Source organism: Alternaria alternata (assembly GCF_001642055.1).
Source record: "Alternaria alternata strain SRC1lrK2f unplaced genomic scaffold CC77scaffold_31, whole genome shotgun sequence".
Lineage (NCBI taxonomy): Eukaryota > Fungi > Ascomycota > Dothideomycetes > Pleosporales > Pleosporaceae > Alternaria > Alternaria alternata.
In genome coordinates this window covers 233,066-260,537 of record NW_017306220.1, presented here as the reverse complement: position 1 = coordinate 260,537, position 27,472 = coordinate 233,066, and the positions used below count along the sequence as shown (strand labels likewise).

The 27,472-nt window shown below is 50.8% G+C and overlaps 11 protein-coding genes across 11 annotated transcripts; 7 read left to right on the top strand and 4 right to left on the bottom strand.

The window, feature by feature from the left end:
• Positions 1-986: 986 nt before the first annotated feature.
• Positions 987-2,857, top strand: CC77DRAFT_1099900 (putative cytochrome P450; the record flags this gene model as incomplete). Its single annotated transcript, XM_018530031.1, has 6 exons — positions 987-1,052; positions 1,115-1,207; positions 1,257-1,326; positions 1,380-1,775; positions 1,831-2,122; positions 2,174-2,857. The coding sequence occupies 6 exons, from the start codon at positions 987-989 to the stop codon at positions 2,772-2,774; spliced, it is 1,518 nt and encodes a 505-aa protein (XP_018380013.1). The 3' UTR covers positions 2,775-2,857.
• A 131-nt stretch (positions 2,858-2,988) lies between these two features.
• CC77DRAFT_1025741 (superoxide dismutase mitochondrial precursor) lies at positions 2,989-4,318 on the top strand. Its single transcript, XM_018526129.1, has 3 exons — positions 2,989-3,586; positions 3,646-4,104; positions 4,160-4,318. Exons 1-3 carry the CDS (start codon positions 3,443-3,445, stop codon positions 4,304-4,306), a joined length of 750 nt encoding a protein of 249 aa, XP_018380012.1. The 5' UTR covers positions 2,989-3,442; the 3' UTR covers positions 4,307-4,318.
• Positions 4,319-4,713: 395 nt separating this feature from the next.
• On the top strand, positions 4,714-5,196 carry CC77DRAFT_1035576 (hypothetical protein; the record flags this gene model as incomplete). The annotated part of the gene is made up of 2 exons (XM_018526947.1): positions 4,714-4,913; positions 4,980-5,196. 2 exons carry the CDS (start codon positions 4,714-4,716, stop codon positions 5,194-5,196), a joined length of 417 nt encoding a protein of 138 aa, XP_018380011.1.
• Positions 5,197-5,863: 667 nt separating this feature from the next.
• On the bottom strand, positions 5,864-8,794 carry CC77DRAFT_1066912 (subtilisin-like protein; the record flags this gene model as incomplete). Its single annotated transcript, XM_018528937.1, has 5 exons — positions 5,864-6,334; positions 6,386-6,741; positions 6,800-7,026; positions 7,080-7,219; positions 7,277-8,794. 5 exons carry the CDS (start codon positions 8,792-8,794, stop codon positions 5,864-5,866), a joined length of 2,712 nt encoding a protein of 903 aa, XP_018380010.1.
• A 3,305-nt stretch (positions 8,795-12,099) lies between these two features.
• On the top strand, positions 12,100-14,017 carry CC77DRAFT_948511 (arabinose-proton symporter; the record flags this gene model as incomplete). The annotated part of the gene is made up of 4 exons (XM_018535203.1): positions 12,100-12,307; positions 12,361-13,281; positions 13,339-13,766; positions 13,823-14,017. 4 exons carry the CDS (start codon positions 12,100-12,102, stop codon positions 14,015-14,017), a joined length of 1,752 nt encoding a protein of 583 aa, XP_018380009.1.
• A 217-nt stretch (positions 14,018-14,234) lies between these two features.
• On the bottom strand, positions 14,235-15,177 carry CC77DRAFT_948470 (hypothetical protein; the record flags this gene model as incomplete). Its single annotated transcript, XM_018535202.1, has 2 exons — positions 14,235-14,815; positions 15,072-15,177. 2 exons carry the CDS (start codon positions 15,175-15,177, stop codon positions 14,235-14,237), a joined length of 687 nt encoding a protein of 228 aa, XP_018380008.1.
• Positions 15,178-15,807: 630 nt separating this feature from the next.
• On the top strand, positions 15,808-17,285 carry CC77DRAFT_1001118 (glutaminyl-peptide cyclotransferase precursor). The gene is made up of 3 exons (XM_018523146.1): positions 15,808-16,513; positions 16,563-17,117; positions 17,167-17,285. The coding sequence occupies exons 1-3, from the start codon at positions 15,912-15,914 to the stop codon at positions 17,177-17,179; spliced, it is 1,170 nt and encodes a 389-aa protein (XP_018380007.1). The 5' UTR covers positions 15,808-15,911; the 3' UTR covers positions 17,180-17,285.
• Positions 17,286-17,514: 229 nt separating this feature from the next.
• CC77DRAFT_1001115 (hypothetical protein) lies at positions 17,515-18,840 on the top strand (the record flags this gene model as incomplete). The annotated part of the gene is made up of 2 exons (XM_018523145.1): positions 17,515-18,710; positions 18,756-18,840. Coding segments are annotated over 2 exons (1,281 nt in total), but the record flags the coding sequence as incomplete, so codon positions are not given.
• Positions 18,841-20,145: 1,305 nt separating this feature from the next.
• On the bottom strand, positions 20,146-23,873 carry CC77DRAFT_1099893 (hypothetical protein). Its single transcript, XM_018530030.1, has 6 exons — positions 23,020-23,873; positions 22,724-22,973; positions 22,293-22,668; positions 21,684-22,246; positions 21,560-21,626; positions 20,146-21,513 (listed from the first exon to the last, which is right to left on the bottom strand). Exons 1-6 carry the CDS (start codon positions 23,830-23,832, stop codon positions 20,253-20,255), a joined length of 3,330 nt encoding a protein of 1,109 aa, XP_018380005.1. The 5' UTR covers positions 23,833-23,873; the 3' UTR covers positions 20,146-20,252.
• Positions 23,874-24,522: 649 nt separating this feature from the next.
• On the top strand, positions 24,523-25,857 carry CC77DRAFT_1025732 (hypothetical protein). Its single transcript, XM_018526128.1, has 2 exons — positions 24,523-25,209; positions 25,265-25,857. The coding sequence occupies exons 1-2, from the start codon at positions 24,645-24,647 to the stop codon at positions 25,699-25,701; spliced, it is 1,002 nt and encodes a 333-aa protein (XP_018380004.1). The 5' UTR covers positions 24,523-24,644; the 3' UTR covers positions 25,702-25,857.
• On the bottom strand, positions 25,708-26,905 carry CC77DRAFT_1025731 (hypothetical protein). Its single transcript, XM_018526127.1, has one exon. It carries the CDS (start codon positions 26,729-26,731, stop codon positions 25,805-25,807), a length of 927 nt encoding a protein of 308 aa, XP_018380003.1. The 5' UTR covers positions 26,732-26,905; the 3' UTR covers positions 25,708-25,804.
• Positions 26,906-27,472: the final 567 nt, after the last annotated feature.

Genomic DNA, 27,472 nt, shown 5'->3' with positions numbered 1-27,472 from the left:
AATCTAGCCACCGGCTATTCGCGTCATTCCTTCCAGCTTATCAACGTTACCCTTACATCCATACGATGAATACGTCTCCGACAGAATCAGGGTAACACTTGAGTCCAGATGTCGCGCACGCTATCATCCTGAGCGGCACGTATCAGTGAGTACGCCCCAACCGTCTGGACCAGCCGCGTAAGAAGTGCTTCCTTCTGCAGTGCGTGCATTGGCGACTACTAATTCGGATTTCTCGTCTGCTGCAATGCGAGCACGTTTTCAACGGCTGCACCACTATGACATACTATTCTCGCCACAGATGCGTGTATACCGTGCGTTATGTTCAAGATCATGATGATTTTCCACCAATGAACCTTTTTGAGCGCGAAGCGAATCCTTCTACTCCACACTACATACGACGACTTTTCGTGTCACCTGACGAGAAACATCGAATCTGTGGCGTTTTTCTCACGATTCCACGTGGGTAGGTCGTCAGCCACTCTGTGCTGACGGAGGAGGCTGGCTTGCGGGGCGGACCGTTCAGGGTCCAAATTACATGCATTTGACCCACCCGCTAGCGACGCATAGTACATCTTAAGGCACCCTACATGCAATAACAACTTTCTAGATGCGGGAGCATGTTGCGACGCCTGCACGTCGTCGTAACCAGCGTTCAGAGAATCGTACGCTAATGTCAAGCTATTGTTTTGTGGAAGGAGCGAACTATTCTAGCGTCATTAGCCAGATAGCGGCACGCGAGAATCGGCAAGCAGTCTCGACGTGGAAGATGTCCACGGTCCTGCGCCAGTGAATGCGGCTGCAATGCCTAGGACGAGAAAGGAAGGAATCGAACCACTCACGACAAGAACTTTACTGGATTTGCATGCCACAGGGTCGACGAGTCGTGTGGTGTGCTTTGCAGTTTTTCATGTTTTCTGTGGGAACAATAAACTATCTATCCTTGGATACCGAAGTCCAAACTCCAAGCACACTCAGCGAAAGCCACTATGGCAGGAATCTCCTATGTACAGCAGCTGGAAAACGTTCCGCAGGCTGTCGCAATAGTAGCAATTGTATGTTCTTACACTCCTATACTTCGACTCATCACTGTGTACTGACAAGCTTGCCTTCGCAGGCCATCTTCGTTCTAACATCGGTCATAATCTATGGGTGTTATTTGCACCCACTTGCTCATGTCCCTGGTCCATTCCTAGCAAAGTTCTCCCCAGTGCGTTCTTCGAATCAAAACTGAATACTGTTTTCCTGATAGTTAGAAGATATGGGGCATGAGGGCTCTCTACCGCATGAAATTCAATTCAGATCTTCAAGCTCTTCATAACAGATATGGTAAGAACTGCCAAGACTTGTATTGTAGAAGCAACCCTGCTAATAACAGACAGGGCCTGTCGTCCGAATCGCACCGAACGAAGTGTCATTCGCGACATTCGAGGCAGAGACTACGATATATGCAAAGCAAGAAGATGGTCGTTTCTCCAAAGCTGGAACGTTCTTGACTCTTTTCTCGGACCTTGTCTTGAATGCTCCAACTCTCATCACTATCCCGGATCCAGCGCTCCACAAGAGACTACATAAAGTGATTCAACAAGCTTTCACACCTCAAGCACTCGCGAGCCAAGAGCCGATCCAGAAACTGCATATCGAAAGAGCAATGCCCGATTTCGACGATATTGCTGTGAACGGTACCGAGATAGATCTTGCCGACAAGTTAGAGACAATGTTTTGGGAAATCATAGGTGATCTTGCTTTTGGGGAGCCATTGATGGCTGGAAAACGACGTAAGTTCCAGTGCGGCACCATAAACACTTGACATCGAGCTGACCTTATGTGAAGCAACATATGAGTCCTTGAAAAGATTGGGCAAAGGATCGATGCCTATAGTGGAAGCCTTGAGCTTCATGCTGGTCATGCCTGGTGTAGCCCCTGCGCTTGAGACAGCCAGAAGCCTTATCTCCGCAATGCCGATTCCTTCTCAGCTGTCGAAGCTTGTCCCATCCAAGAGACTACGCGATTGTATTGATAGGCAGGATGGCAGAGAAGACTTCATTTCGGCTATCATGGGCAGCGAAAAGCAAGGATTGACGCTCGACGCGGATGCTTTCTTTAGTAACGCGATGGGCCTAACGTGAGTGGCATCCTTTCTCAATCCGCAATGACGTCTACTGATAGCTGCAAGACTCGCTGGGTATCAGACTACAGCTACGACGCTAGCATCTACATTCTACCATGTCCTGCGGTACACAAACACTTACATCACACTATGCGCTGAGATACGTTCTACATTCACCAGCGAAGCCGACATCACGGGCGAACGGCTTGCACGATTACCGTTCCTGAACGCTTGCATCAGGGAGACTTTGCGCTTGCTTCCACCGGCGAACGGCAAAACAGCGCAACGCACTGCTCCTTCTTGCACTATAGCGGGAACATACATACCCGCAGGCACCATTGTCTCGGCTGACCTATACACAATTCAGAGATCGTCACAGTACTTTAATGACCCTGCTAGCTTTCGACCGGAGAGATGGTTGGAAGGTGCGGAGAAGAACGGGTTCGATGGTGACAATAGGTCTGCCAGTCGTCCCTTCTTGATTGGTAGTAGGGCATGTATTGGAAGGCATATGGCGCAGCAAAGCATAAGGCTGATCATGGCGAGATTGTTATGGAGGTACGACTTCGAGCTGCTGGATCGGGACGGATTCATCTGGGAACAGGACGCCGGAAGCAGCCTGATCTATACGGACTACACACTTTTAGTGAAGGTCTTGAGGAGATAAACTGCCTGTGAGAGCTGTCCAAATGTGGTTTCGAAACCATTCACGTAGAGATTAAAGTCATCGATGCAGCCGTTGAGGTTAATGTTACACACGAGGTGTGTTCAGGCACGAGATGTGTGATGATTGCGACATTTGTGACTAGTCCAAGACGGGTTAAGCCGTGTTTCATCCTATGTCGGCAAGTTCGAGACCCCGAAGTCCGACAACAGCAACACGTTGAGGTTCTCATCTCATCTGAACATCGCATTTGCGTAGCACTGCATTTCCATTACGCTGCACAACAACAGTCATCGAGTCTAAAGCACTTCAAGGGTACGGTCACTATCATTCTCTGTCACTCCATATCTTGAGTCATTCCTTTGCAGCTACACACTCCAAAGCAGACTATAGCTAGCCATTACTTCTCTTCTCTCGCATTACAGCAGCAAGTATCATAACATCTATCCATTCGAGAGGCACTACTTCCTCATCTACTTGCTTTCTTGTTTCGTTTTGTGAAGAGGGTGTCTCGGAACATTGAGCGGCATCGCGCGCAATTGAGGCAGTTTCCAGAGCCCTAAACCCGATCGGGCGGCATACATTCAGAGCACCCTGTTGGTGACGACCAAGCATTCTGACGAACGTACTCAAAATTCCACACCTATCGATTGTGTTGAGGGGCAGGCATCATGCGGGGCATATCGTTGTTGTCGTTCGTTCTCTTTCCCCTCATCTCTGTACCTACCGTCTTTGCATCAGAACAACAACCCTTCGAATACGGCGCTATGTCTGCACCACAGTACACTCTTCCTCCGCTGCCATATGCGTACGATGTAAGTATAACATCCGACGATCGAATCGCTTCAGCATACGCCATACTCACGGATCACAGGCGTTGGAGCCGCACATCTCCGCCCAGATCATGGAGCTGCACCACAGCAAACACCACCAGACGTACATCACCAACCTGAACGGGCTTCTCAAGACCCAGGCCGAGGCTGTTTCAGCCTCCGACATCACCTCTCAGGTCTCCATACAGCAAGGCATCAAATTCAACGCTGGTGGTCACATCAACCACTCGCTCTTCTGGCAAAACCTTGCACCTGCTAGCTCGAATGAGGCCAAAACCTCTGCTGCGCCGGAGCTCGTCAAGCAAATCAAGGCGACATGGGGTGATGAGGACAAGTTCAAGGAATCCTTCAACGCCGCTCTGCTGGGTATCCAAGGAAGTGGATGGGGCTGGTTAATCAAAACCGACATGGGCAAGGAGCAAAGGCTGTCTATCGTGACGACCAAGGACCAAGATCCTGTTGTTGGTAAGGGCGAGGTTCCCATCTTTGGTGTCGACATGGTAAGTCGCTCTTAGCCTCGTGGCAATGGTCGTGTGTGACTAATTGGAGTTTCAGTGGGAGCATGCGTACTATCTCCAATACCAGAACGGCAAGGCTGCCTATGTCAAGAACATCTGGAACGTCATCAACTGGAAGACCGCGGAGGAGCGTTACCTAGGATCGCGCGCAGACGCGTTCAGCGTGCTCAAGGCATCCATCTAAGCTATGAAATGGGATCCGAGAAGAACAAAGAATGACACGGATGATGTAGACTCCATGTATACTGTTGTCGCTTGATGTACATACAAACACCTTGAGAGCACCATGGTGGATTTTAGCGCATGTGCATTGACCAATCGGGTGCTCTCCTGAAACTTGCTCAAAGACACGCATTCACTCTCAACCCTCAAATACCCAACAACCAAGTTATGAAACGGTGTGAACACTCTGAAAACTACATAGTCTTTCTTTCCCCGGCTCTTATCGTCGATCATATCTAATTTCACGCCCAACTCGCTTTTACACTCTCCCGTCTTGTGTAACATTGCCCTCGCATCGATCTCAAAGTGCTGTCCGCATAGCACCTAGTCCACCAACGAGACACTCTTATACATCAAATCACATCTAAGATGTGCAACGGTAGCTCAAATCGCGTCAGCCAAGGCGGTTCAATAGCAGTCATGCGCCCAACCTCCCACTTAGCACGAACGCATTCAGAACAAGAAATATTTCTACTTTTTACCAACCCGCTCTCCAAATCTGGTACTAGTGTCGAGTGCCAGGGCCTTGACGATGCCTTACAACAAAATAGTCATTGGCTCGTTATACAGTACGTGTCATGCTGGTCTACCATTGGGTTTTGGAGCAGGTGGAGATGGCTAACGGCGTGAAATAGTCGTGACGGCGATCTCTCCGCGCCACCACCAGAAAGTATAGCAGACTCTTTATACTCCTTCGAAATCGGGAGTTCGCTAGGAGGCATGATGCATCTACCAGAGAAACTGCATTTGGGTGTTGGTGACAAGGGCATCATTGGAAGAAGAGTCTCGGTCATGACGGGGTCAACCCAGCGGCCTTTGACATTAGCGGAAGGCGTCGTGGGATGGAATTAACAAGCCATTTTTCGATGATATTTTTTTGTATCAGTGTTTCCTTAATAACGACAGTGTTCAAAGAAACCCCATAAGACGAACCTCTCCATGCATGTTACAAGAACGTTTGCCAAAGGTAAAGACAGTGGGGATATGACAGTGGAAGATAAAGAAGACCAAAACTCTCTCAACGACTCTACTGTAGGCGAGAACAGAGTTGCCTAAAACAATCAAAAGCAGGTAACGAGATCATGACCTTCGCCTGCATGCCGATTCTCCTCGGACGCAATTTAAGCTGTCTCACACCGATATCGCCTGGAAACTACAGTCCTAGTCATGAAATCGCTGGTGAGTCTAGTTATTGCAGGGAATTTCACATCCCGTGCAGTCCAAGTTTTGCTCAGCTTTGTCGCACGTGCAGGACTTTGCGCAGAAGTGATCAACACGTCTGCATTCGACCAAACACGCCTGTACGGCATCATGGCATCTTTCGCAAGCTGCTACCCATCCATCGGATGTAGTTGCTGGTGGTGCCGATTGTTCAGTTGTCTCGGTAGGCGCTGGGGTAGGTGTAGGTGTGGGAGACGTCGGCGGCTGAGGGGACTCTGATGACGCTTCCGGGGTTTGAGATGAAGAAGTAGCTGGCGAAATATCCATTCCACCCAACGAGACGAGAGATTTGGTAGAGCTATTCATTTGACTGCTCTGTGGCGTGGAGGAAGAATTGGTAGTCGCTGAAGATATGCTGACACGTGCAGAAAGGGAGGAGGTCATGGAAGACATGGTAGCACTTGTAGGAAAGGCAGAGGTCGTCCCAGAAGAGCTGTAGAGCATTAGTCAAAACACCAAGAGGGACGGGAGTCTGTCTGTTTCCTGGAACTGACCTCATAGATGTGGGCAGGATGGATGAGAGGGAACAAAGCTCTTCGTCCTGTCGCTTTCCGAACTTGTCACGACGTTGCACACAAGAGTGCGAACCGTGGAAGGGGTCTCCCCTGGCGAGATTGTACACAACTTTCCCTGCTGTCCGATCATCGCTGGCGATTGCGTTGCTCCTCAGCCATGCATGGTCCTTCAATATCGTCTTCATGGGGGTTTGTTGCACATACGGAATCTCTTGCCAGTTCGGTAGACCATACAAATATGCAATGAGACCTGACTGTTGTACAAGTTAGCATCGACATACATCCAATCGTGCATACCTTCTTACCGTGATCGCAGCAGCGTGGCTTGTTCCTTCCCTTTCACCTTCAGGTGGGGTTATGCCGCCAGATTTTGGGATGGTGACGGGTTTAGCAGGCGCATGCACGGTTATCTGGTTGTTCGGGTCTTCAACCGTTTTTTCGTACAAGGCGCCACTGTCAGTCACACCTCCGACTATAATCATGGTATCATCGGCTGTCCAGAGTCTTTGTGGAAAGCTATCATGAACGAAGTTAACCGCTGGCATGTTCCCCGCAGCAACCACCACAGGTATACTCCGCGCCTTACAGAAATCCAGAAAATTCTCGAAGATTTTCGTGATTCGTTCAATCTCATCGTCTGATTTACCAGGTTCTTGTATGCCTGTTAGGATGGTGAGTTACGGATTGGTGCAATCAGAAGCTGATAACTAAACGCTTACCCCATGACATGTTGATAACAGACCTTGCTCCTGGATCTTGGCTTGTTCTGTCCTCTATATCTTTTATCACCGCATCGATGAACCATGCCAAAGCCAGCGTCGTGATGGGTAAGGTGTATGAGACATTGGGGTCGAATTTGCTTTTCATCGTGTTCTTGGTCTTCACTAAGCATAGATCTGCTTTGGGCGAGATTCCTCGTTCGACTCCAGCAGCGATTGTAGCCATCCTTTTCTCTTTGTCAGCCTTGTCGCGCTCACGTTCATGTACTATGACACTTACATCGTTCCATGGTCGCCACCTTGAATTCGTTCAGGCATGGTTCTGTCAGGGTATGCTGGATCATACGGTATGACCGGGAAAGACGTCAATTCGTTAGGGGTTACGATTGTATTGACGGAACGTGTGCCAGCTTGTAAATCCTATTCAAGTCAGCTCCCGTGCTTCAAGGTGGATGATTAATACGAAAACAAACATACAACATTATCTGTGTCAAAGCCATCGTCCAGAACATAGATGGTGACTCCTTTCCCCAGAGAAGCATCCGCCAGATAAGGTGGATCGAACTGAGGTCCGGAGTCTGCTACATCGATATCGCGCGGCGGGGCGGAAAGCATTTTTTTCCACCAAGGTGCATCAGGATTTGATGGTAGCAATGCTCGTGGTATCAAGTGAGGAACTGGATCTAAAGAGGCTGCAGACCAACCCATAAAACTCTTTGGTGCCGGAGGTTTACCTAGATCAGTGTGTAAAGAGCGACTTTGGCCAATCGCTCGAAACTCATCAATACTGTGGTCTATAGTTTCATCGAATTCGTACGGAAGAACGCTGCCGATGAAGTCGTATCGCTCTTTTATCTCTGACACCTGCGAGGCATTCAACTTGGCGATGTATATCTGTTGCCGGGTGCTGTCCAACTTGGCAAGGTATCCATTTCCCCCATCGAGTTCAGTAATGAACTGGTTGAATGTGTCCCACGATGTCCCGTACTCGCTGATGATCCCGTACCTCTTCGTAGCGTCTGGGGTCGGTGTGGGTGTTTCACTGCTAGAAGAAGACGTCTGGCTTGAAGTGACTGTAGAACTTGCGCTCATCGCTGTGGATGATATGGCAGTGGATGACTTCATCGACGTAGTCTGCGCAGTCGAAGTGCCTTGAGTACTTTGTAGCGAGGCTGTGTTCGTGGCTTTCTCTGTTGTATCTGGGTCCACCGTCTGGCTTGGTACCTCGGCTTCCTCCCAATGAAAGTCCCGGAAAGCTTCCATAGCCGCCTTGCACTGAGCCAAAGGGCCATCGTCTTTAGTGAAGTCCGCTGCCGTTGACTTAAGCTTCGACTGAACGTCGGCCGGTAGGTTAGGGAAGTCCTGAGCTAGATTCGCCGTTGACTTCATCCAGTTCAGGGACTGTCGGGCGAGTGATTGAGCACCTGTGAATGTATCCAGGGCACCTTTGGTGAGTTCGCTACCAGGAAAAGACTTCTGGATACCGTTAAGCGATGATACGAACTTTCCCATGTTGCCAGCGGCACCGGATAGTGGTTCAGAAAGGCCAGCTGCTGCACCGACTGTGCCTCCAGCAAAGCCAAGGGCACCTGTAGTAACAGAACCAACTCCGTCAATGGCACCTCCGATGGCAGATGTGGCACCCTTTGCGATACCGCCAAGCGCCCCGAAAAGACCTCCACCTGCACCATCGCCATTGTCATCGTCGTCGTCGCCTTCTTCCGGTTCTGCAGCTTCCCCAGGCTTCGCGGTAATATCATCCGAAAGTGCTGTTTCGCTGGTCGGGTCCGATGGGACGGTTACAGTCTGACCTCCGATAATGATCTTGTTCGCGAGAAGCTGAGCGATGGAACCGTCATGTAACATTACGTCGATTGCATCTTGATCGGAAGAAGGCAGCTGGTAATTTACGCCGCCAATCACAGCTTCGAGACTGGGTCCAGTTGGTATCGCCGCAGGAGTTGTAGCAGCTTGCGACGGCTGACTTGAAGACATGATCTCCCCAGCGGTGGTGTCCGATGACTGAGTGGTGGTGATTATGATAGTACTTGGCGCACCATCCGACGTAGTGACAGTAGTTGTCACAAGAGTTGGGCTGACGGCAATAGTGGTATCAGGTGTACTATGACTGGAGCTGGATAACAGTCCTACCGATGCTGATGAAGAGAGAGGTGTGATCGATGTGGGTAGATTTTGAGAGCTATTCGAGTTTCCCGAGAAGGATATTGATATCGTTGAGGCTGATAACGAAGCTACTCCGCTCGCAGAAGTCTCTATGGAAAGCTTGCTCGATGAAGTCAGGTAGATACTGCTGGCAAAGACTAGGCTCGATCCATTCGATAGCGACGCAACAGAGGTTGAAAGCAACCCAGAAGAGGCCGGTGTCAATGAACTGACGAGAGACGTTGCCGATACTGACGCCGTACCACGGGATGAGTTTACCTTGGGAGTCGATTTAGTCGGATAGACGGTTGCCGGCGCGGAAGATAGTATCCCAGAAGGACTGACACTTGTGCTCAGGAGATACGAATCGGCTCTTGAAACGTCCCTAGGCACTAACGGGTCGTCGTCTGGGTGAGAATTAGTCATTGGTTCAATTTTAAAGCCATCATCGACTGACCAGTATCGGAAAGATGGTAAGGCAAGGAAGCGTGAACACTGCCAAGGATTAGTACGTAAAGGAGCAAATGAAAGAGCTCCATCTCGTGGAAATTCTGCGGGTATTTGTAATGTTGTCGTGGATTCAATTGTGAGACGCTGGTGTGGACCAAGATGACAATTGATGAACTGATTCACACAGTACTTATAACTCCTAAGTGAATGCATGCTTACCAGGCACTTCTACCTTATCAGCATAATCAACAAGCTTGCGTTGGTGATTGTGATGACCTTTGCGTCAGACGTGGTACAAGTCTCATTCAGAAACCATCGCCAGCGCCGTCGGGTAACAGCTGTGAGCCAGATATATGGGTCGAACGAAAGCGCTACGTCAGGATGTCGGCGTCCGATGAAGGTACACTACCAGATCTGTTGACGGAGTGCTTTTGCCGCCTCCAATACGGCAAAGAATCTGACACGAAAACCCTCGCCACCTCTTCGGTCCATATGAGATCGATGGGTATGCGCCGATGCGAAACAAACGACGGTGTCAAAATGGGTCGAAAAGGCTGATCCGGATTGACGCTCAAGAATACGGCAAGAACTTCGCCGCCTCCTTATGTGCGGGCTGAAATATCAGTCTATGTGTAGTTACGGCGAGGTTGGTCGTTTGATAAAATTTGGGGGCGCCTGGAGACGATGCCGCGTCCTCGGCGAAGTGACTTAACGTCGCAAATCTGCAAGTGCCGGAGAAGACAAATGGCCCCTAATGCTGTCGTGGAAAAGAGATGAGGCGGGAGATGTTGAATGACGCCGGAGCAGACCTCAAGGAGTGCTGAGCCGCATTGGCACACCTCATCAGTACTGCACCACATGAAACCACGCTTCACCAGGGCTCGCGACCTTGTGTAGGCTCTATTATGGTGATAGCAACGTGCCTCTTTCCATTGTTCGCATCTTGCGGTTCTGGAGGGGATGCTCGGCGCGCTTGACCCCACCTTCTCAAAGCTGACCAATCGTGGCTGGCCTTAAAGAGCAGCACTACTTCACGCTGTCCTGAACCCCTAATGGCATTGCTCGCTCATGAGATATCGTTCAGGACTTGCTAGAGGGCTACTTCTAGTAAATTGTGAAGAAAGCATAGTGGTAGCTCGCCTTGACCTGCTAAAATCCAAGAGCTAATCGTCCTGACATGTTCGTAATCGCAGGTAAGCGAGGGCCTGCAATTCTATCGTTCTCTCATCTGTGGGCGGTAGCTGCGCTGCTTCATCGTGTTCGTCACCTTGCTTCAATGTTGTTCTAAAGATTTGAGTCTTGCGAAAACTGTTGAGACGGTGGAACGCGGACCTGCAGGCTATTAGACACCTTCTTTCACAAGGTTGTAAAGTACATGAAGTCAACCTCGCCTATCCAGTTGGTGTGATCAAGAACAAGTAGATAACTGTAAAGACATCACTATGTAACAGCTCTGAGGGTATGATCGCATCGTGTCGCAATCCACCCACCGATTTGTGCAACATAGTTCACTTTAGTTCGGAAACAACCACATAGAGATATACCACTGAGCTCGTTCGAGGCGTTCGTTGATGGAATGTTGGTGTAAGGAGAGACGCTATGCCATGGGTCAAGGCTGATCTAACATCGGTAAGATCAGCGAGCTCGTGACGTTGCGCTTACCTCGTCCTGATTGGCTGCAATCTCCACCCGGTGGGCCTGACGTGCCCAAATTCCAACGTTCATCTCCGCGCGGCTAACTCCATGGTCGCCCATCCATCATCTGCTCAACGTGCAAACGACAAATCGCGACGGAAATAAGGTTGGAACGGAACTGTCCACCAGCCCCGTGACTACAACAGCGTCAAAAGCTCCGACTCTACCGCAGCGCCGCAGACCTTCGCACCATGTGAACGCCGAGAGCGTGAGGCATTTAGGCAGAATGCAGAAAACACGCTAATATCCCGCTGTGGAGTCTCCACACTCTGGAGTGTACCAGTTCGAGGAGGCGGGGCCTGGCAGCATGGATGTCCGCGGACCGGCAAATGCACGTTGTTAATCTATACGATGCGCAACGGCCGCTTCGTATGCCTCTCGATGCACCAGCTTGACGATAAAGCTTGTGACTCTACCAGATATCAGGATATACACCATCATCACATCCAACAAGTCTTCCCCAAGCCCGTCATGTCAGCTTCAAAAAGACCGGTCAGTCTCGTGCCAGCTCCAAGACGTAACGACCTCACAAACACGTCGAATCAGCCGTGATTGCTCATCATGGGTGCGCCCCAACCAACCCTCCCCGCGTCGCCTTAGCCCTCCACGCGTCTGATCAATAGTGCGCCCAGCCGTCAGTGGCTTCTAGCTTACTTCCTTCCCGCACGTTACAAGCAATGGCGCGCCAATGCCATGACAGCCACCGATGCTTGAATCGCTGCCGCAACGCCAAAATAAGCGTCGGTGCCACTGAGCTTAACCGCCAATTTACCCGCCACGAGAAAGCTTCGCACCCACGACCACTCAGCATGCAGTCCCTGTTACCCGAAATAGTGGTATGCTGACCTGGGGTGCCGTACAAGCGATCTGGAAATGCATATGTAGGGCCTGCTTGCCCCATGTTTTCCTTGGTATTGGGATCCCAACGGTTGTTTTTTCGACAATCTTTTACTTCGATCTTTCCATCTACCAACGTTACCTGAACCGTCATCATGGCTCCTGTCGGCGGTGGTGCTGGGGACTTTGAGGTGGCCGCTTTGGCTCGCCGCAAAGCACTTGCTGGTGCCTCGGGACCCATGGCCTTGGTCAAGAATGCCAGAGTCTTTGGTATCGCATGTTTCGCTTGTTTGGGAGGTCTCCTCTATGGTTACAACCAGGGTGTCTTCTCTGGTGTGCTCACCATGCCTTCCTTCAAGCAGCGTAAGTAGTACCTCACCACCACAATTCCAAGAATATTACTGACAGATGATCAGATATGGGCAACTACATCGAGGACCAAGAGACTCTTACGTGGAACTCCTCCAAGCAAGGTTGGCTCGTATCCATTCTCGAGCTCGGTGCTTGGTTCGGAACAATGTACTCTGGTTTCCTCGCCGAGATCCTCTCCCGTAAATATGCTATTCTCGTCAACGTTGCCATTTTTATCATCGGTGTCGTCGTTCAATGCACCGCTTCCGCAGGCCAGGGCCACAACGCTATTCTCGGTGGTCGTTTCATAACGGGTATGGGTGTCGGTTCGCTCTCCATGATTGTACCCATGTACAATGCCGAGATTGCGCCTCCCGAAGTCCGTGGCGCTCTTGTCGGTCTCCAGCAACTGAGCATTACGCTTGGTATCATGATCAGTTTCTGGATCGACTATGGTACCAACTACATTGGTGGCACTGGCAGGGAACAAAAGGAGGCTGCATGGCTTCTTCCCCTCGCTCTCCAGCTTGCTCCTGCCGTCCTTCTTGGCGTCGGTATGATCTTCATGCCCTTCTCTCCTCGTTGGCTCGTTCACCACGGCAAAGAGGAGGAGGCTCGCCGCGTTCTCGCACGCCTCCGTGGTTTGAACCAGGACCACGAACTCATCGAACTCGAATACGCTGAGATTCGCGCTCAGAGTCTGTTTGAGAAGAAGTCGCTTGCAGAGCGATTCCCTCATCTCCAGGATATGAGCGCGCTTTCAATCTTCAAGCTGCAGTTTGTCGCTATTGGCAGTTTGTTCACCACGAGGGGCATGTTTAGGCGTGTGGCCATCTCTACGCTCACCATGTTCTTCCAGCAGTGGACTGGTATCAACGCGATTCTGTACTACGCACCGACTATCTTCCAAGGATTGGGCCTGTCGGGCAACTCGATCAGTCTGCTTGCGACTGGTGTCGTCGGTATCGTCATGTTCCTCGCAACCAGTAAGTTTATCATAGAATATCCCTAGGTCTAGATTATGACACTAACATCCTCCCCAGTTCCTGCAGTTATGTACGTCGACAAACTCGGTCGCAAGCCCGTCCTCGTCTCGGGCGCCATCGGCATGGCCGCCTGCCACTTCATCATCTCTGGCATCGTTGCTTCCTACGAAGACGACTGGCCAAACCACCAGGGCGCCGGCTGGGCTGCCTGCGTCATGGTCTGGCTTTTCGTCATCTTCTTCGGCTACTCCTGGGGTCCTTGTGCATGGATTGTCATTGCAGAGATCTGGCCCATGTCGAACCGTCCATATGGTATCGCGCTTGGTGCCTCATCCAACTGGATGAACAACTTCATCGTTGGCCAGGTCACACCAGACATGTTGACGCATCTGCGCTACGGAACGTACATCTTCTTCGGTATTTTCACAGCTATGGGCGCGGCGTTCATCTTCTTCTTCTTCCCGGAGACCAAGGGTCTTTCTCTTGTAAGTCACCCTTCTTCCCAACATCCCTGTAAGAGCCGTACTAACGACCTTGATAGGAAGAAATGGACACCCTCTTCGGTTCCGTCGGTACCGCCGAGCGCGAGAAGGAGCGTTGGGCTGAGGTTCACAGGGAGGTCGGTCTTACTGATATCCTCGAGCGCTCTGGTGTGTACCACGACAGTGGTGCTGCGGACTACCACGAGAAGAGCAGTCTGGAGAAGGAGAAGCCCCAGGTCATGGAACACGCTTAGATTAGAAGCGGTCAGGCTTGGTATACTAGGTGGATGGTCGGCGACGAATCATTGTAAGGGTGGACGGCATGTACATGTACCCTTTCGCTTAGCATGTTCTTTCCACCTGAGCGATCAGGCTATATCCGCCTCAACACAGTACAATACAACGTATCACTACATATCACTCCTGCACCACCATGTGATCACCCCTTTACCACACTACCCACTTGTCCATCTACCGAGTAGTCTGCCTCTTGACCTTGTCGCCAACCTTGACAGCAGGCCTGATCAACTTCCTCGCTCCCAACTGCACAGCCGGCCTCTTGACCCCAAGTCCCTTGACAACCTTCTCTTCCTCAACAGTCTGTTCCTGGATCCTCTTGGCTACCTCCTCCCACACGCCCGGCACTCCCGTCTTCATCGTATACAACCGCCCTTCTTTGACATAGAACTTGAACCGCGGCTCACGAACCACTTCTCCCATGCGTTTGACGATGCCTTTCTCCCGCTGCCGCTGAGCCCAAGCGTCGCTCTTCGGCAGCTCGATGTTTGCCAGGCGGAAGCGTTTCGGTGGTAAAGCACGGAGTTCGTGGAGAAAAGCGGTGGTGTGCTTGCGAAAGGGGAAGATGCGTAGGGTGACGAATTCGAGTTTTGTGTTTGCTGTTTGGTTGGGGTTGGTGCGCAGAGAGGTGGCGAAGCGGATCAGGTCGGAACGGGAGCGGCGGGCGTGTTCGGGTATTTGGAGGAAGACTTGGTGGACGAAGGGGGCGGTTAGGTAGGCGAGGGTTAAGGTGGGGATTGTGCCTAGGACGCCGACTGTGGGGAGCTGTTAGTCTTGGTGATTTGGGTGTAGATGTTATGGATGTGTGATAGGGGTGGTAGATAGATTAGACTTGATAGGAACGAATCGCAGTGAAGTAAAACTTGTGTAACTTGTGGTGGAAAGACATGGAAAGGAAGTTGTTATCAGCTCCGCTGCTGGACCACGGGATTGTCATGCACGGTAGCAATCATGGCCACTAGTAGAAGTAACGAGAGTTAAGAATAGTTGGCATGAACATGAGTTACTTACCCGTGATAGCTTGCATCTTTCTTACTCGCTCATCGGGTTGGTTTGTGTTGTTCCATAGTGGCGGTACACCGAAAACGAGGGTGGTCCCAAACTGCAGCAGAGCCATTGCTTTCCAGAAGGATATCCATGTGGTTCGTGCATCGCCCGCATCGTAGATCAATAACCTCGACTTGTATTCTGAATTCTTCGTCAATCATGTTCTTCGCATCTGTCCTTGTCCTCTTGCATGTAGGCCAGATCGTTGCGCAACGTACTTCGCTCTTTTTCAACGGTTTTGGCTGCCGACTTGGAAGACTTTCCGAACCACTGCAAGGTTGGCGAGGCGGAGAATTTCCGCTGGCAACTCCGGCATACAAAGGCATTGATGCGAGCATTGACCATTGGCCGTATGCCTCTATTTGCTGGTGCCGAGCTTCGAAAAGCGGCCGCAAAGGCGAGAAGTCGTGGCTGCATACCAACTGAGGGACGTGGGAAAAAATTGCACTTCTCTGCTTCACTCAAGTCGGCGGGTGGTCGACGTCTCTGTCGCGCGACTGCCAACCTCGCCTGCTGTATGCCTTAGCACGACGCTTACTCAGCAATGAGGTTGTATGGGCGTGTAAGGGTCGAGGTAAACCGCAAACAGACTCTGAGGTTGTCGCGCTGTCACGTGTGTGTGTGGTGATCGGCACGGTGCGGGAACTTTAGCCGATGCCGGTAAGGCTGGCGTTGGTCGAGAGAAGCCACGATTGCCTCGACCCACTCGACCGTCGACGTCGGTATGCTCCTTTCGCGACCCTGAGCTATCTTCCCGCCGCGTTCTGGATTGATCGCGCGCTCTTCATGTGACACGTCGGCAAGATGTTGTTCGCATTCGCGCTGCTGCCGCTCATTTCATTACTATCTCTCGGACACGCCTACCAGGCCCTCGAGGATGAGACGCTCAAACACCTACCCGGGCCGGGCGATGACTTCGACATAAAGAAGGGCTCGATACTGGCGCCCATCTTGATCCCCAGAGTCTCGGGGACAGACGGCAATGCCCTTGTTCGCCAGCATTTTCTGAATTTCTTCAAGTCGCAGCTGCCGGAATGGAGGATAGAGATGCACAACTCGACGTCGACGACGCCGGTGAGCAAAGGCAAGGAAGTGCCGTTTGTCAATGTTATTGCGACACGCGACCCACCGGGCAGCTTTCAGGGGGATGTTTCGCGCCTGGCCTTGGTCGCGCATTATGACAGCAAGTATACACCGAAAGGCTTCATTGGAGCCATCGACAGCGCGGCCCCATGCGCCATGATCTTGCACATCGCTCGCAGCATCGACGCGGCGCTGACAAAGAAGTGGGCTGCGGCGGACCCGGACGACTTTAACGTGGAGCACAAGGGAATGCAGATCCTGTTGCTCGACGGCGAGGAGGCCTTCAAGACCTGGACCGACACGGACAGTCTGTATGGCGCGCGGTATGGTTCACGTCTACACCCCCGCAGTTGGTAACTGACACGTGCACAGAGCTCTCGCCGAAGACTGGGAATCCACTTTCCACGCCGCGTCCTCGATATACCGCACCCCGCTCGATTCGATCGATTTGTTCCTGTTGCTCGACCTCCTTGGCTCCAAGGGCCCAAATGTACCGTCCTACTTCAAGACCACGCACTGGGCATACAAGCACATGGCGACGGCCGAGGCACGCTTGCAGAAGCTGGGCTTGATGAAATCTTCTCCAAATCACGAGTCCAAGATGGCCAAGCGCAAGGACAAGAAACCCCGCGCCGAACGCCCCTTCCTTCCTGACGCGAACAAACAAAACGATGCTTTCATGGGCGGCTTCGTGCAGGACGACCACGTTCCCTTCATGGCGCGCGGCGTGGAGATCCTGCACATGATCCCAACTCCCTTTCCAAGAGTGTGGCACACAATCGAAGACGACGGAGAGCACCTAGACATGGACACGGTAGAAGACTGGACAAAACTCGTCATGGCATTTACCGCAGAGTGGATGGAGCTAGAGGGCTTCTTCGACTTCAAAGCGGAGAAGCGGGAGGTGGGTGCCGAGAAATCGGAACTGTAAGCTACTTCCTATTAATATGATTGCATGTAAGTTAACGCGCCGTAGTGAGATACCCTAGACCCTTACGAATCAATTTTTCGAGCATACCACCAAAGTGATACAATGCGTTGTGCCTTGTGTTTACGCTTACCTCGAGTTGCACACTGACTGATACTGACACGGACAAAGGCTAGGTATAGGCACAAAGCAAGTTGAGCGCGCGTCTTTGACGAAGGACTCTTGAAAGACATGTTCACGACGAGTACAAATGTCCCAAGTATTCGAGGAAGCGGCAACACCGCTCAAGTGCGGCCACAATATTGTCTCCTAGATTTGCTCATTGACAAGCTGACCTATATCTGATGTTACAATCGCTTATACCCAGATTTTCAAGACCACCCTGCAGTACCCACCATGCCCAAAGGTAAACCAAAGAAGGATAATCCCGCGCTGTATGGGGGCTCGCCAGAGCCTTCAGAACCCAGCACAACCCGTTATGCTGCTGTACATAGGCGGGGCGGCACACATAAAGTACGCGACGAGCACAAGACTGACTCCAAATACGATAACTACAACTACAAGGAGCTTGTCGATCAAGCAAAGGAGCGCGGCATCTATCGCAAGGATATGAAAAAGGTTGAGATGGCATGGGCTCTGAAACACGATGGTGAAGAAGAAAGACGTGCGGAGCAAGATGCCGTGCTCGCACTCCAGCGAAAGAGACAAGAGGCGAAAGAAGAGGAGGAAAGAAGAGCCGCACACAAACAAAGACAGATTGAAGAAAAGCACGAGAGGAGGATTGAAAAGGAAAGAAGGAGACAACGCGACGAAAGCGTCAGCGACGACACGCTAAGCGACGCCGACATCGAAGCCCAAGAAACAAGTCGAAACGAGTACGCGCGCGAGCAATTCGGCCACGCCCTCAGCGACGAATCCTGGAACTCGACATCGACAGAATCAAGTCCCGAACCCCCCATGGACCGCGACACCAAACCAGACTGCCGCCTCCGCCTCTTCGAATGGCCACACGAGCAACTACCAGATACCCACCCACCACGCTTCTTCTCCTTCTCCGAGCCCAAACCACGGGCCATACCCTACGCACCCCTCCGACTCACCACCACCTCGAGTAAGCAGAAACTCGTCCTGCCAGGCTCCAAATACCCGACTGGCGTCGATCCAGACTTTTGTCCATTGCTCTCCCCAGCAACACGGTTCGCAGCACGCAACGGCCATTTAATCGGCACGCTCCGGCACGCCGTTGCAGAAAGCGGTGTGCACTGGGCTCAGCGCACGTTGGTGCAGGGTTGGAATGCACACATGTATTTTCACTTGGGCTCTCGTCACCACAACGAGAGTAAGCGGCTGGCGGATACGTATCGGAAATGGGGGCTGGAGAATAGGAAGGTGTTGCGGGTTAAGGGGACAGGGGAGGCGAGGAAAGAGGAGAGAGCGGCGAGGCATGTGCAGAGGAGGAGGAATAGGACGAGGTTGGTGCAGGAGGTTTATGAGAGTTCGTTGTGGAGGCCTGGGGGTATGGGGTATGTGGCTGCTTATCTGGACTACCACTGGGGGGATGGTGGTGGCGGGGAGGGGAGGGGCACTGGACGGTTTGGTGGTGGTGGAAGAAGAGCATGGGAGAAGGAGGAGGAAAGGGTGTTGGAGAATTTGTTCTTTGTGAGGTTTCTTGGATGCGATGTTCCGCATTATTATTTCTGGTCGAGAGAGGGGGAGTGGGGGGATCCGTGTTTCCCCAATCCGGCTTGGGAAGCAGCTGGACAGTTGGATGAAGACGAGCAAGACGCTGTGGAGATAGGGGGGGATACAAAAGGTGGGAAGAGGAGATATCGACTTGGTTCGAAGAATCGCGTTGAGTCTCTCAGTTCAACTAAGACACGATTGATACGCGTACGCCGCCCGTCCTCTGCACTATCCTTCACAACTGCATCATCACCTTCCTCCCCATCCTCCCCTGTCAGCATCGCCAGCGCGATAACGCGCGCCGAATACCATTTGCATACCCACGGCCTCACCTCTACACTCTCCGCCTACCGCGCCAGATGGCTCGCTAAAGGTAAAACGACTCATTGGAAGACTTTCGCTGCAAACCTGCCCACGTTGTGGCCGAGCGGTAACATACCCGATGTGCCCCCTGTGGAAAACAGACCTGGAGCCTGCCTAGCGCTGAAGATTGCGGCGATTGATATATCGGGCCTGGGAGAAAAGACGATATGTAGTCCGTTGATGGGTGGGGAGGCGTGGACGGGGAATGATGATAAGCTTTGGGAGGTTGTGGAGGTTGTGGAGGGTGACGAGGATCGTGAAGATGACGACGACGAGACTGGTGACGAGAGTGACGATTTTGGTGGGGACGACGTAGACGAAGAGGAGGCAGACGGTGAACTTGAGGAGATTGGTTACGGGAACGATGACGAAGCGTTGTATCGACGTGGTAGCATGGTCTTTGCACACGACAACATGTACGCCGATCCGGTCATAGCGTGGTTGGAGAAGGTCAGTCCGACGTTCGCTCCATCGACCACGCTGATGAGTGCACCGAAAGCTCCGGGGGTGGAGATGGAGCTGAAGAATTGGGAGGCGAGATACCTAAAAAATCATGCAAACGCAGAAGATGATGTATCTCCACTTTTGTAGGGGTCGGAGCAGATCGGTAGCTGGAATCCGTTCTAGGACTGCTTATCGGAACAGGGGAGGATGGTTGACAATGCACCAGAAACAAGCGAGGCATATGCTATGCTACTGTCATATGTGACTTGTGAAGCATCGACGTACATCAGTATCACAACAGGTATCCGTTACTTGTTCATCCGGTGCTCAAGAGACGAGGTTCGACCAGAAAGTGGGAATAGGATTTAGCCCCCAAGCTCAGAGCATTGACACGCATCGCCATCTGGTATACTGTTGCGAAAAAGCAGCCATCAGTTGACCATGGTAAAGTGTCTGTCATATCATCCCCTCGTGTCCAGAAGCCGAGAAACCATTTCCTCGAACGCACGGGACCGATACGCAACAAACGAAGGAGATGTATTGGCATTGAAGATTGTCTATAACTTCCAGGCATCTACCTTACGAAGCTTGCAAAGCGACGACAGATCGGCAAGCCGTGCTTGGAAGTTGTTCTACCTACTACCCTAAGCTGATGTACCACTGGACTTGGAAGAATATTTCGCAATCAACATTAGTTCCCGCAAACCCCCCACCTGTTTTCGTACCGTTTCTAGTTTTTCGGTGTGCTCGGCGGCGTTCTCAGCATCCTCCCAACGTTGGGTGATATGATCTAGGAAGAAGTTGAGGGCCATCGGTTTCCTAAAGAATACCCCCAAATATAGCTTCTTATTAGATCCTAAAAACTTCTGAACACTCTCAGAAGACCCAGCGAAGTCGCAGAAGGACGAAATCAGTTCCAGAACAATTGCCCGACCATGCAAGTGATGAACGCCAAGGAGCAAGAACAATCCTACGTACCTGTTATGACTCTTGGTCGCTACTGTCAAAGCGCCAAAGTCTAAAGAGCCATCAAGCCTGCGCTTTAGATAACGTTCTTGCTCTCCCCAGTACTGTCGGTCTTGTCCCAGAGTTTCGAAATATTTGTCAGATACAGCGCGACTCCACGGAAAGCCAAGCCATGCTGCTTTGCATGAGACGCTATCATCTTGGATGATCTCAGGAGGAATGGTGAATCGCGTCTTACAGGGTTGTCCAGAGACCAGCCATGCATGAAAGGTGCTACTTGTTCCATCGAACAACGTTTCCCATGAACTGTCAACAACGAGGGGATCAAGTACAGCCAATTCGCAGTGCCGTGGTAAATGGCGTTCGAAATACTCTCCAAGTGAATGAATGAATTCGTAATCATGGACTGACTGTCCAGGTGACCCAAACAACGTGTTGAACAGCCTCATCACCTGACGATGACTCTTTTCACTCTGGAACAGGAGTGGCTGTGCCGTATTAGGACTTTGTTGGCCATCTTCAGCAAGACCAAGAACAAAGTGCCTTGCGGAGTCGTGGGCGAATGTGATTATGCTTTCAGTGTCGATGGTAAGAAAATCTGCTCCTAGAGTGCGTACCCACTCCTCAGTTAGGCTTTCATAATGTGATTCCTTGTGATCATGACCGACCCGCAGAATCTTCGTTAGCTCTTGGATCGACAACGGCGTAAGCCAACAAAGAACAAAGCGGAAAAGGTCTCGCCTTGTCTCGACAAAGTCATCGTATTCGTTTTGCGTCCAGAGGCGTTGATAGGCTGTTCTGAGCTGCTCGTCTTGGGTGTCGTTCTTTGAGTCATCCAACTCAGCGAGCAGGTGTTGGGCACGATTCGCGCTGAGCACAGTCTTTTGTGGATGATGTGTAGGCAATAGGATCTGAAGCCAAACCTTGATCCAGACGAACCTACAGGTGTAAGTATAAATCTTGAAGACGTGGGATAAGTACTGACATGCCCCTAGCCCGGTCTAACAAAAGCTGCCGCATTTTGGTTTCAAGCTCTTTATGGCCTGCTGTAACTGTCCCCAATTTAGCAGATGGATCGACATTGAACCGGTCATTGCCACGTTACATACAGAAGATGGACTCTTTAGAGCCAGGCGCCTGTCTCCGGAACGCAATTTCCGTATCGATAAAGGCTTCCACGTCCTTTTTCGTGTCACCCTGCCGAACCTCATACTGTAGCAGAATCGATCTGTCAAAATATCGATCCACTCTAACATAATGATGTGACATGAATATGAGATACACGTTGGGATGCATATCTGCAACTTTCCGCATACGGTCGAGAAAATGTGCCCCCTCTGTAATATCGGTAAACTCGTCAAGCGCGTCTACGAGAAACACGAGTCTCGCTGTTGCACCATATCCAAGAATGATGTCGCCCAACACTTGTTGCCAGTCGTCGATCGAAGGGTCCTCTTTCAATCCTTTACTAAACTTAGTGTAGATCGAGCGCGCGGGGTCAGCAACTGAGTAATCTGAGTTCCACGATAGCTTCCTGACAAGTGAGCGGATGACAGTCTCACAGTCGGGTCTCTTGGAACCTAGAGCGGAGCAGAAGTAGGGGATAATTAGGAGCGGCTCATCCGGAGTTTGTACGACTTCAAGTGCTTGTAAAGTCAACAAGATTCGATAACTGCATGATGTCAATTTAGAGAATCTCCAGTATAAGTACGACTCACGCGATTGTTGTTTTTCCCGTGCCGTAAGAACCGTTGATCCAAAGAACACGGGGTAAGGGGGCTACCTCTGGCTGTGTTGTCGTATCCTCCCATTGATGGAAGGCCTCGAACCAGGTCCTGTATTCGGCCAAGTCAAGGAAACATTGCGCATAGTTCTTCGATCGTCTTTCAGATGTAATCTTATTCTCAATCTTACTCAATGATTCTTCTGGGTCATCCTTTTGCTTGATCCATTCGAGAATCTTAGCCACTTTGTCCCCCAGAGCGTCCTCTTCTTCGATTGCCTTTCTTCTTCGGGACAAGGTAGCTCGAACTCTCTTGATGTCCTTGACCCTCTCATCCCATATAACGGTGTGGTCTTTGAACGTCGTGGTAGCTGGAATCTCAATCGTAAGTAACAATGGTCATAGCGGTTTTGAAAGTCAGCTGACCTTTCGCTTTGAGTCGTTCAAGCTTAGAGTCGGCTTGGAATTTATACGTAGCATATTGGATATCATGCATGAGGTGTAATGCCATGATGTACACGTTGGGAAGCTCTTTTCCCAGCTCCTTGACTCCTTCTGTGGGCTCTTGTATCGATGTCGTCTCGTAGGAAATCCATTCACTGATAGTATTGGCAGCTTCGAAATAAGCGTCTAGAGCCTTGGTTCGAAATTCCGGATTTGGACCGTTGACAAAAAGCTGCGCTGATTAACTCAGTTCATGCACCTAGACAGAGGAACTTTACCTCAGTGGTACTGAATACGATTGCACAACATATAGGTGCAAGCTTGTTAGGATCGAGAGCTGCTATAGGCATGACAACGCTTTTGACAGAAGCTAAGCTTGGTAACCATCGCTTCATACGATGTACGACTTCTTTTGAGGTGGAATTCTGCTGGATACATTGGGGTAGATCGAGATCAGCGGTGATGAACTTCGAACTCCAATCGCTAGTAGCGAGTGTTTTCAACCTATCGTTCAGGAAATTCCACTCCGCTTCATGCTTTTTCTCAAACTCCAAACGCGCCTCGTCCCACCTTTTCGCTTCTTTGGTCCCGGGCATTCTCAAGAGACTAGTTGCATCGCTTGGTGTTGTTGACGAGGTCTGAGGTACAGAAGACGTGAGCTGCGCATCAGCTTGAGTGAGCTCTACTTCTTCCCGGCTATGGGTGTCCTTAATTTGAGAAACTGCTGTTTGTGATATCGATGTAACTCTAACCGCATCAGCGTGAGTCTCATCGTTGGATGGTGGGTTTTCATGATGAGTAATAGCTTCGTAGTTTTTCGAAGATGTTGATGCACGATCGTCATTGCCACCATGGGAAATAGAATCATTCCTGGTATTGGTAACATGAGAAGCGCTTGCCGGCGCACCAGAGGCTATTGGGAATTGTATTGCAAGGTCCTCCGCAAGTGGTATAGGTGGCCGTCTTGGACTTGTTGTATGGGGTGAACATTCAGATACTGTGGGATGTGACTTTGATTTCCTGCCGGAACCGAAATCCTTCACCCGTCGAACGAATCGTTTGGCAATGCCGGGTTTGGTGGAAGGCTCCATCGTCTTTGGAGTTGTTTGCAAGGTAAAGCAGGGTAGAAGGTTTACCCCTCTTCATCGCCTAGCTGAACCTGTGCAATAGCCAAGACTTCAGCCTTCCCCACCACAAGCCTGCTACGTCATATCTGACTGAGATTATCGAAGCGCCCTTATTCAGTTGACATGGGTCAAGGTATACATCAGTACAGCCTACTGATTCCAAAAGAATTGGATAGAATCCCACATGTAAACCATGGGAGTCGATAGGCCATTCCACTGGGGCCACGCCCAATCTAGATAGCACCTGGGCTTCCAGACAAGCTGTATCTTAGAGTAATCTGTGATCATGATAATCGCATGATACACTGAGAATCTCCGGAAGATTATCTCTAAGTGTAACCCTGAAGACGAAAGCTTTTTGCTAGACTGTAGCCTTAGCCTACCTATAGGCTAGAGATCGCCGAGGGCAGACGCGATTGCGATAGCCTCTTGTGACTGAAACTCGCAGGACGGATGAATCATGATGAGTTTATTAAGTGCAGAATATGTACGAGAACATCAGACATGATCATATGTATGGATCTCCAGAGCTAGCTGTGATGGGACGGGACCCATATATACCCCGGCATGCGCCATCCTTGGTAGTCATGTGCAGAAGCGGGGTACGTAGCTGTTCAAGTCATGTATGTCAAATGGCTCATTCACAAATTCTATGGGTGATTCAACGTGACACATTTACACAGTTCAATTCACTCGACCTTAAGCATCTCTAAGCTTGTCGTTGTTCGAGGTACACACCTACATTTTCTATCATCTTCGGGCGTCGTGAAAGCACCATGGAAGAGACCAATGACAGCAATGACTCTATCACCACAAAAATAGAGGTTGCTACGCATGGTGACGTTATCCTTGTGGTCGGTCCACACAACAAGAAGATTCGAGTCTATTCCTCCGTTCTCAAAAACGCATCGAAGTATTTCAGGGTTATGTTCGGACCACACTTTGCTGAAGGCCAAAATCTGGATAGTGATAACCCTAAGGAAGTTTCCATGACAGAAGATAATGCACACGCCTTAGAGGTTATCTGTAACGTCATCCATCTCCGAAACGATGCAGTGCCACATTCTCTCAGCCCTAAGGAGATCTTCGAAATCGCTACAGCTGCCGATAAATTTGATTGCGTCGTTGCTCTGAGATATGCCAGCGCAATTTGGCTGAATCCGAAAGGTGTTGAGGATATCTTAGAGTTGGGTTATCTCATGGCTGCCGCCTACATTTTGGACGATGCGCAGGCCTTCGGTGATATTACAATCTCGATGATGCTCCATCATCAAGGTTCTTACCTTCCGCTCGCCGATCAAGTTGTCGGTCTGACTGATTGGGTTCCATGGAAGGTTCTTTGTGAGTATCGAGTTTGCCAAAGATTTTATTGACCCCGCTAACGCTATGGTCACAGATCTCTTAGAAGAGCGAAGAAACAGGATGCGCACAGAACTGCAGCACATATTGTTCAATGGATCAACGGATGCCGGAATGGACGAGAGCAGTTCGTGCACTTGCGCATGGGGAGCTGTTCATAGTCTTGCTCACACAGAACTTCTACAACATGAAGATCTTCGGCCGTTGCAGGTACTGGATGTCACAGTATCAAAAATCGTTGAAAAGATGGAGCAGATGCGTGATCCACTCATGCCCAAGCAATGGGAACGCTGTGATTATCGCTGGCATGGAGAACCTCGCTATAGAGCAACGCGCGGTGACAGGCTAAATGGATTTCGTGAGAGAAACCGCCTCTGTCTCGATTGCGTACGAGATGGAACCACGACTACGAACCAGGTTCACAGGACTAAAGGTTGCATCACTAATCAGAGGAAATTCCCATGGGAATCTTGATGGAGAGTAGTGCCAGTGCCTCATTATGTCAGTTTGGAAATATCTAAGCTATGCAGTATGATCCATCCGGCCATGGATTTGCGGCTGATGGCCGGAGTTAGAATCAGAAATTTGACAAGAGCTCCTTGACCACTTCATACGCCTCTTTGACCAGGCCTCTGGTCTCCTCGTCGAGACTAGCCTCATCTGTACTTAAAACTAATAGTCTTTCCTCCCATAGTTGCCACCGTTCCCTGTTCAGTCCGTCTTCTCTCGGCCACAAGTCTGTCGGTTCGTCTAATGCCGCCTCCCACTCTTTCCTAAGCTCTCCATAGTCCGTGTTCCACAGTGCACGCGCCCCATCCCGCACCCAGATTGCTGCCACACGAACGTCCAGCGCCCACAACTGCTCAGCCGACATCCTGTGCTTATCTGGCTGACGGGGTGGGGGCTTCTCGTGCTCGAGTACATCCTTGCAGGTGTAAAATACCCATATAGTCTCATGTGCGGGCTGTTCCTTGCTGCGTTTGAGCAGCCTGGTTGAGAAGTTGACGAAGCGGAGCCATCGCTGACTGCAAGTAATACTCGACCTGAGATTGGGCGTACCGCTTTCAGAGTCTGCATCTTGTATGCTGGTCCAGTCACGCCATTGGTGAAGCGTGGCATACGTGTCGTACCATTCCCAACCAAATCGCGGCAGTTGCGACCAATGTAATTTGCCGTCCGCTTTAGTATGGCTGCGAAGTGCCTCCTTTACGTCCCTTGTTGTTTTGGATAAATTGTTGGGCAGTGTGGGTGGCTGTGCACGGATGGAATCAAGTAGAGCAAAATGGGCTTCGGGTGAAGATGAAGATATGACAGATTCGAAGAAGGCCGTCCATAGTTCCCAGAGTGCCGAGGAGGGGTTAGAAGAGGTAGTGACCGCCTCGACGAGATGTTTGGCTGTTTCCTCAGCTAAAGAAGAGTAGTCGCTTGAGGTGACAATGGCGCTTATCTGCGGTAAGAAGGTATTAGGCGGGTAGGTACCCGGTGTGTTGAAAATGGTGGTCATATTGTTGGAAGGGGAATTGCGACGTGAAGCAATCAAAGCCGATCTGCGATAGAAGGTGCTTTTGAACTTCGATGCTCCTTTATATGGATCGATGTGCACTTCGGCACTGTATTTGGAAGAGGTAGACGTCATGCTCAGATAATCAGGTAGGCGCAGCCAGGCATCCACAACCACGTGATCTGCCATCACATGATCGATTCACATAAGTGGCTACGTTCGGAGACCGAAGCGCAGTCATTTGGTCACAGAACAAGGCTTCCCATAGCATAGGCCACATCACAGCCGCAGCAGCCGGCTAGGCAAGAAGTACCAATTTAGAGTTTGCGGGGCGATGCACGCTGCCTGCGGCCCGCTAGTTTTCCTACCCGGGTAATCCACCCCACAATTTGCTTATAGCAGCTAAGCCGCGGGCCTTAATTGCATCATACATCGTTCCACCTCATGGGCGATGTTTTGTTAACTTTCACAACGCCTGCAGCATCCCCAGCTGCGACCGCAGACCCGTACTGCAATCACTGCCTGTGCGCCGCCCATCAAACATGCACTCTGGCTAGCTGTCTGCTTCCAGAAATTCTACGTGAGTCGGTCCTAGATCATCTTCTCGCGTTGCTCTGCTCCTCAGGCCCTCTAACGGTAAGACCCGAAGCGCTATGATCCTCGGCGTCGTACGGTTAAATAAGGTTACGACAAGCGCAAAGATCTACAGTCAGGCCGACCGCCTACTTCCTGATGCATCCATGA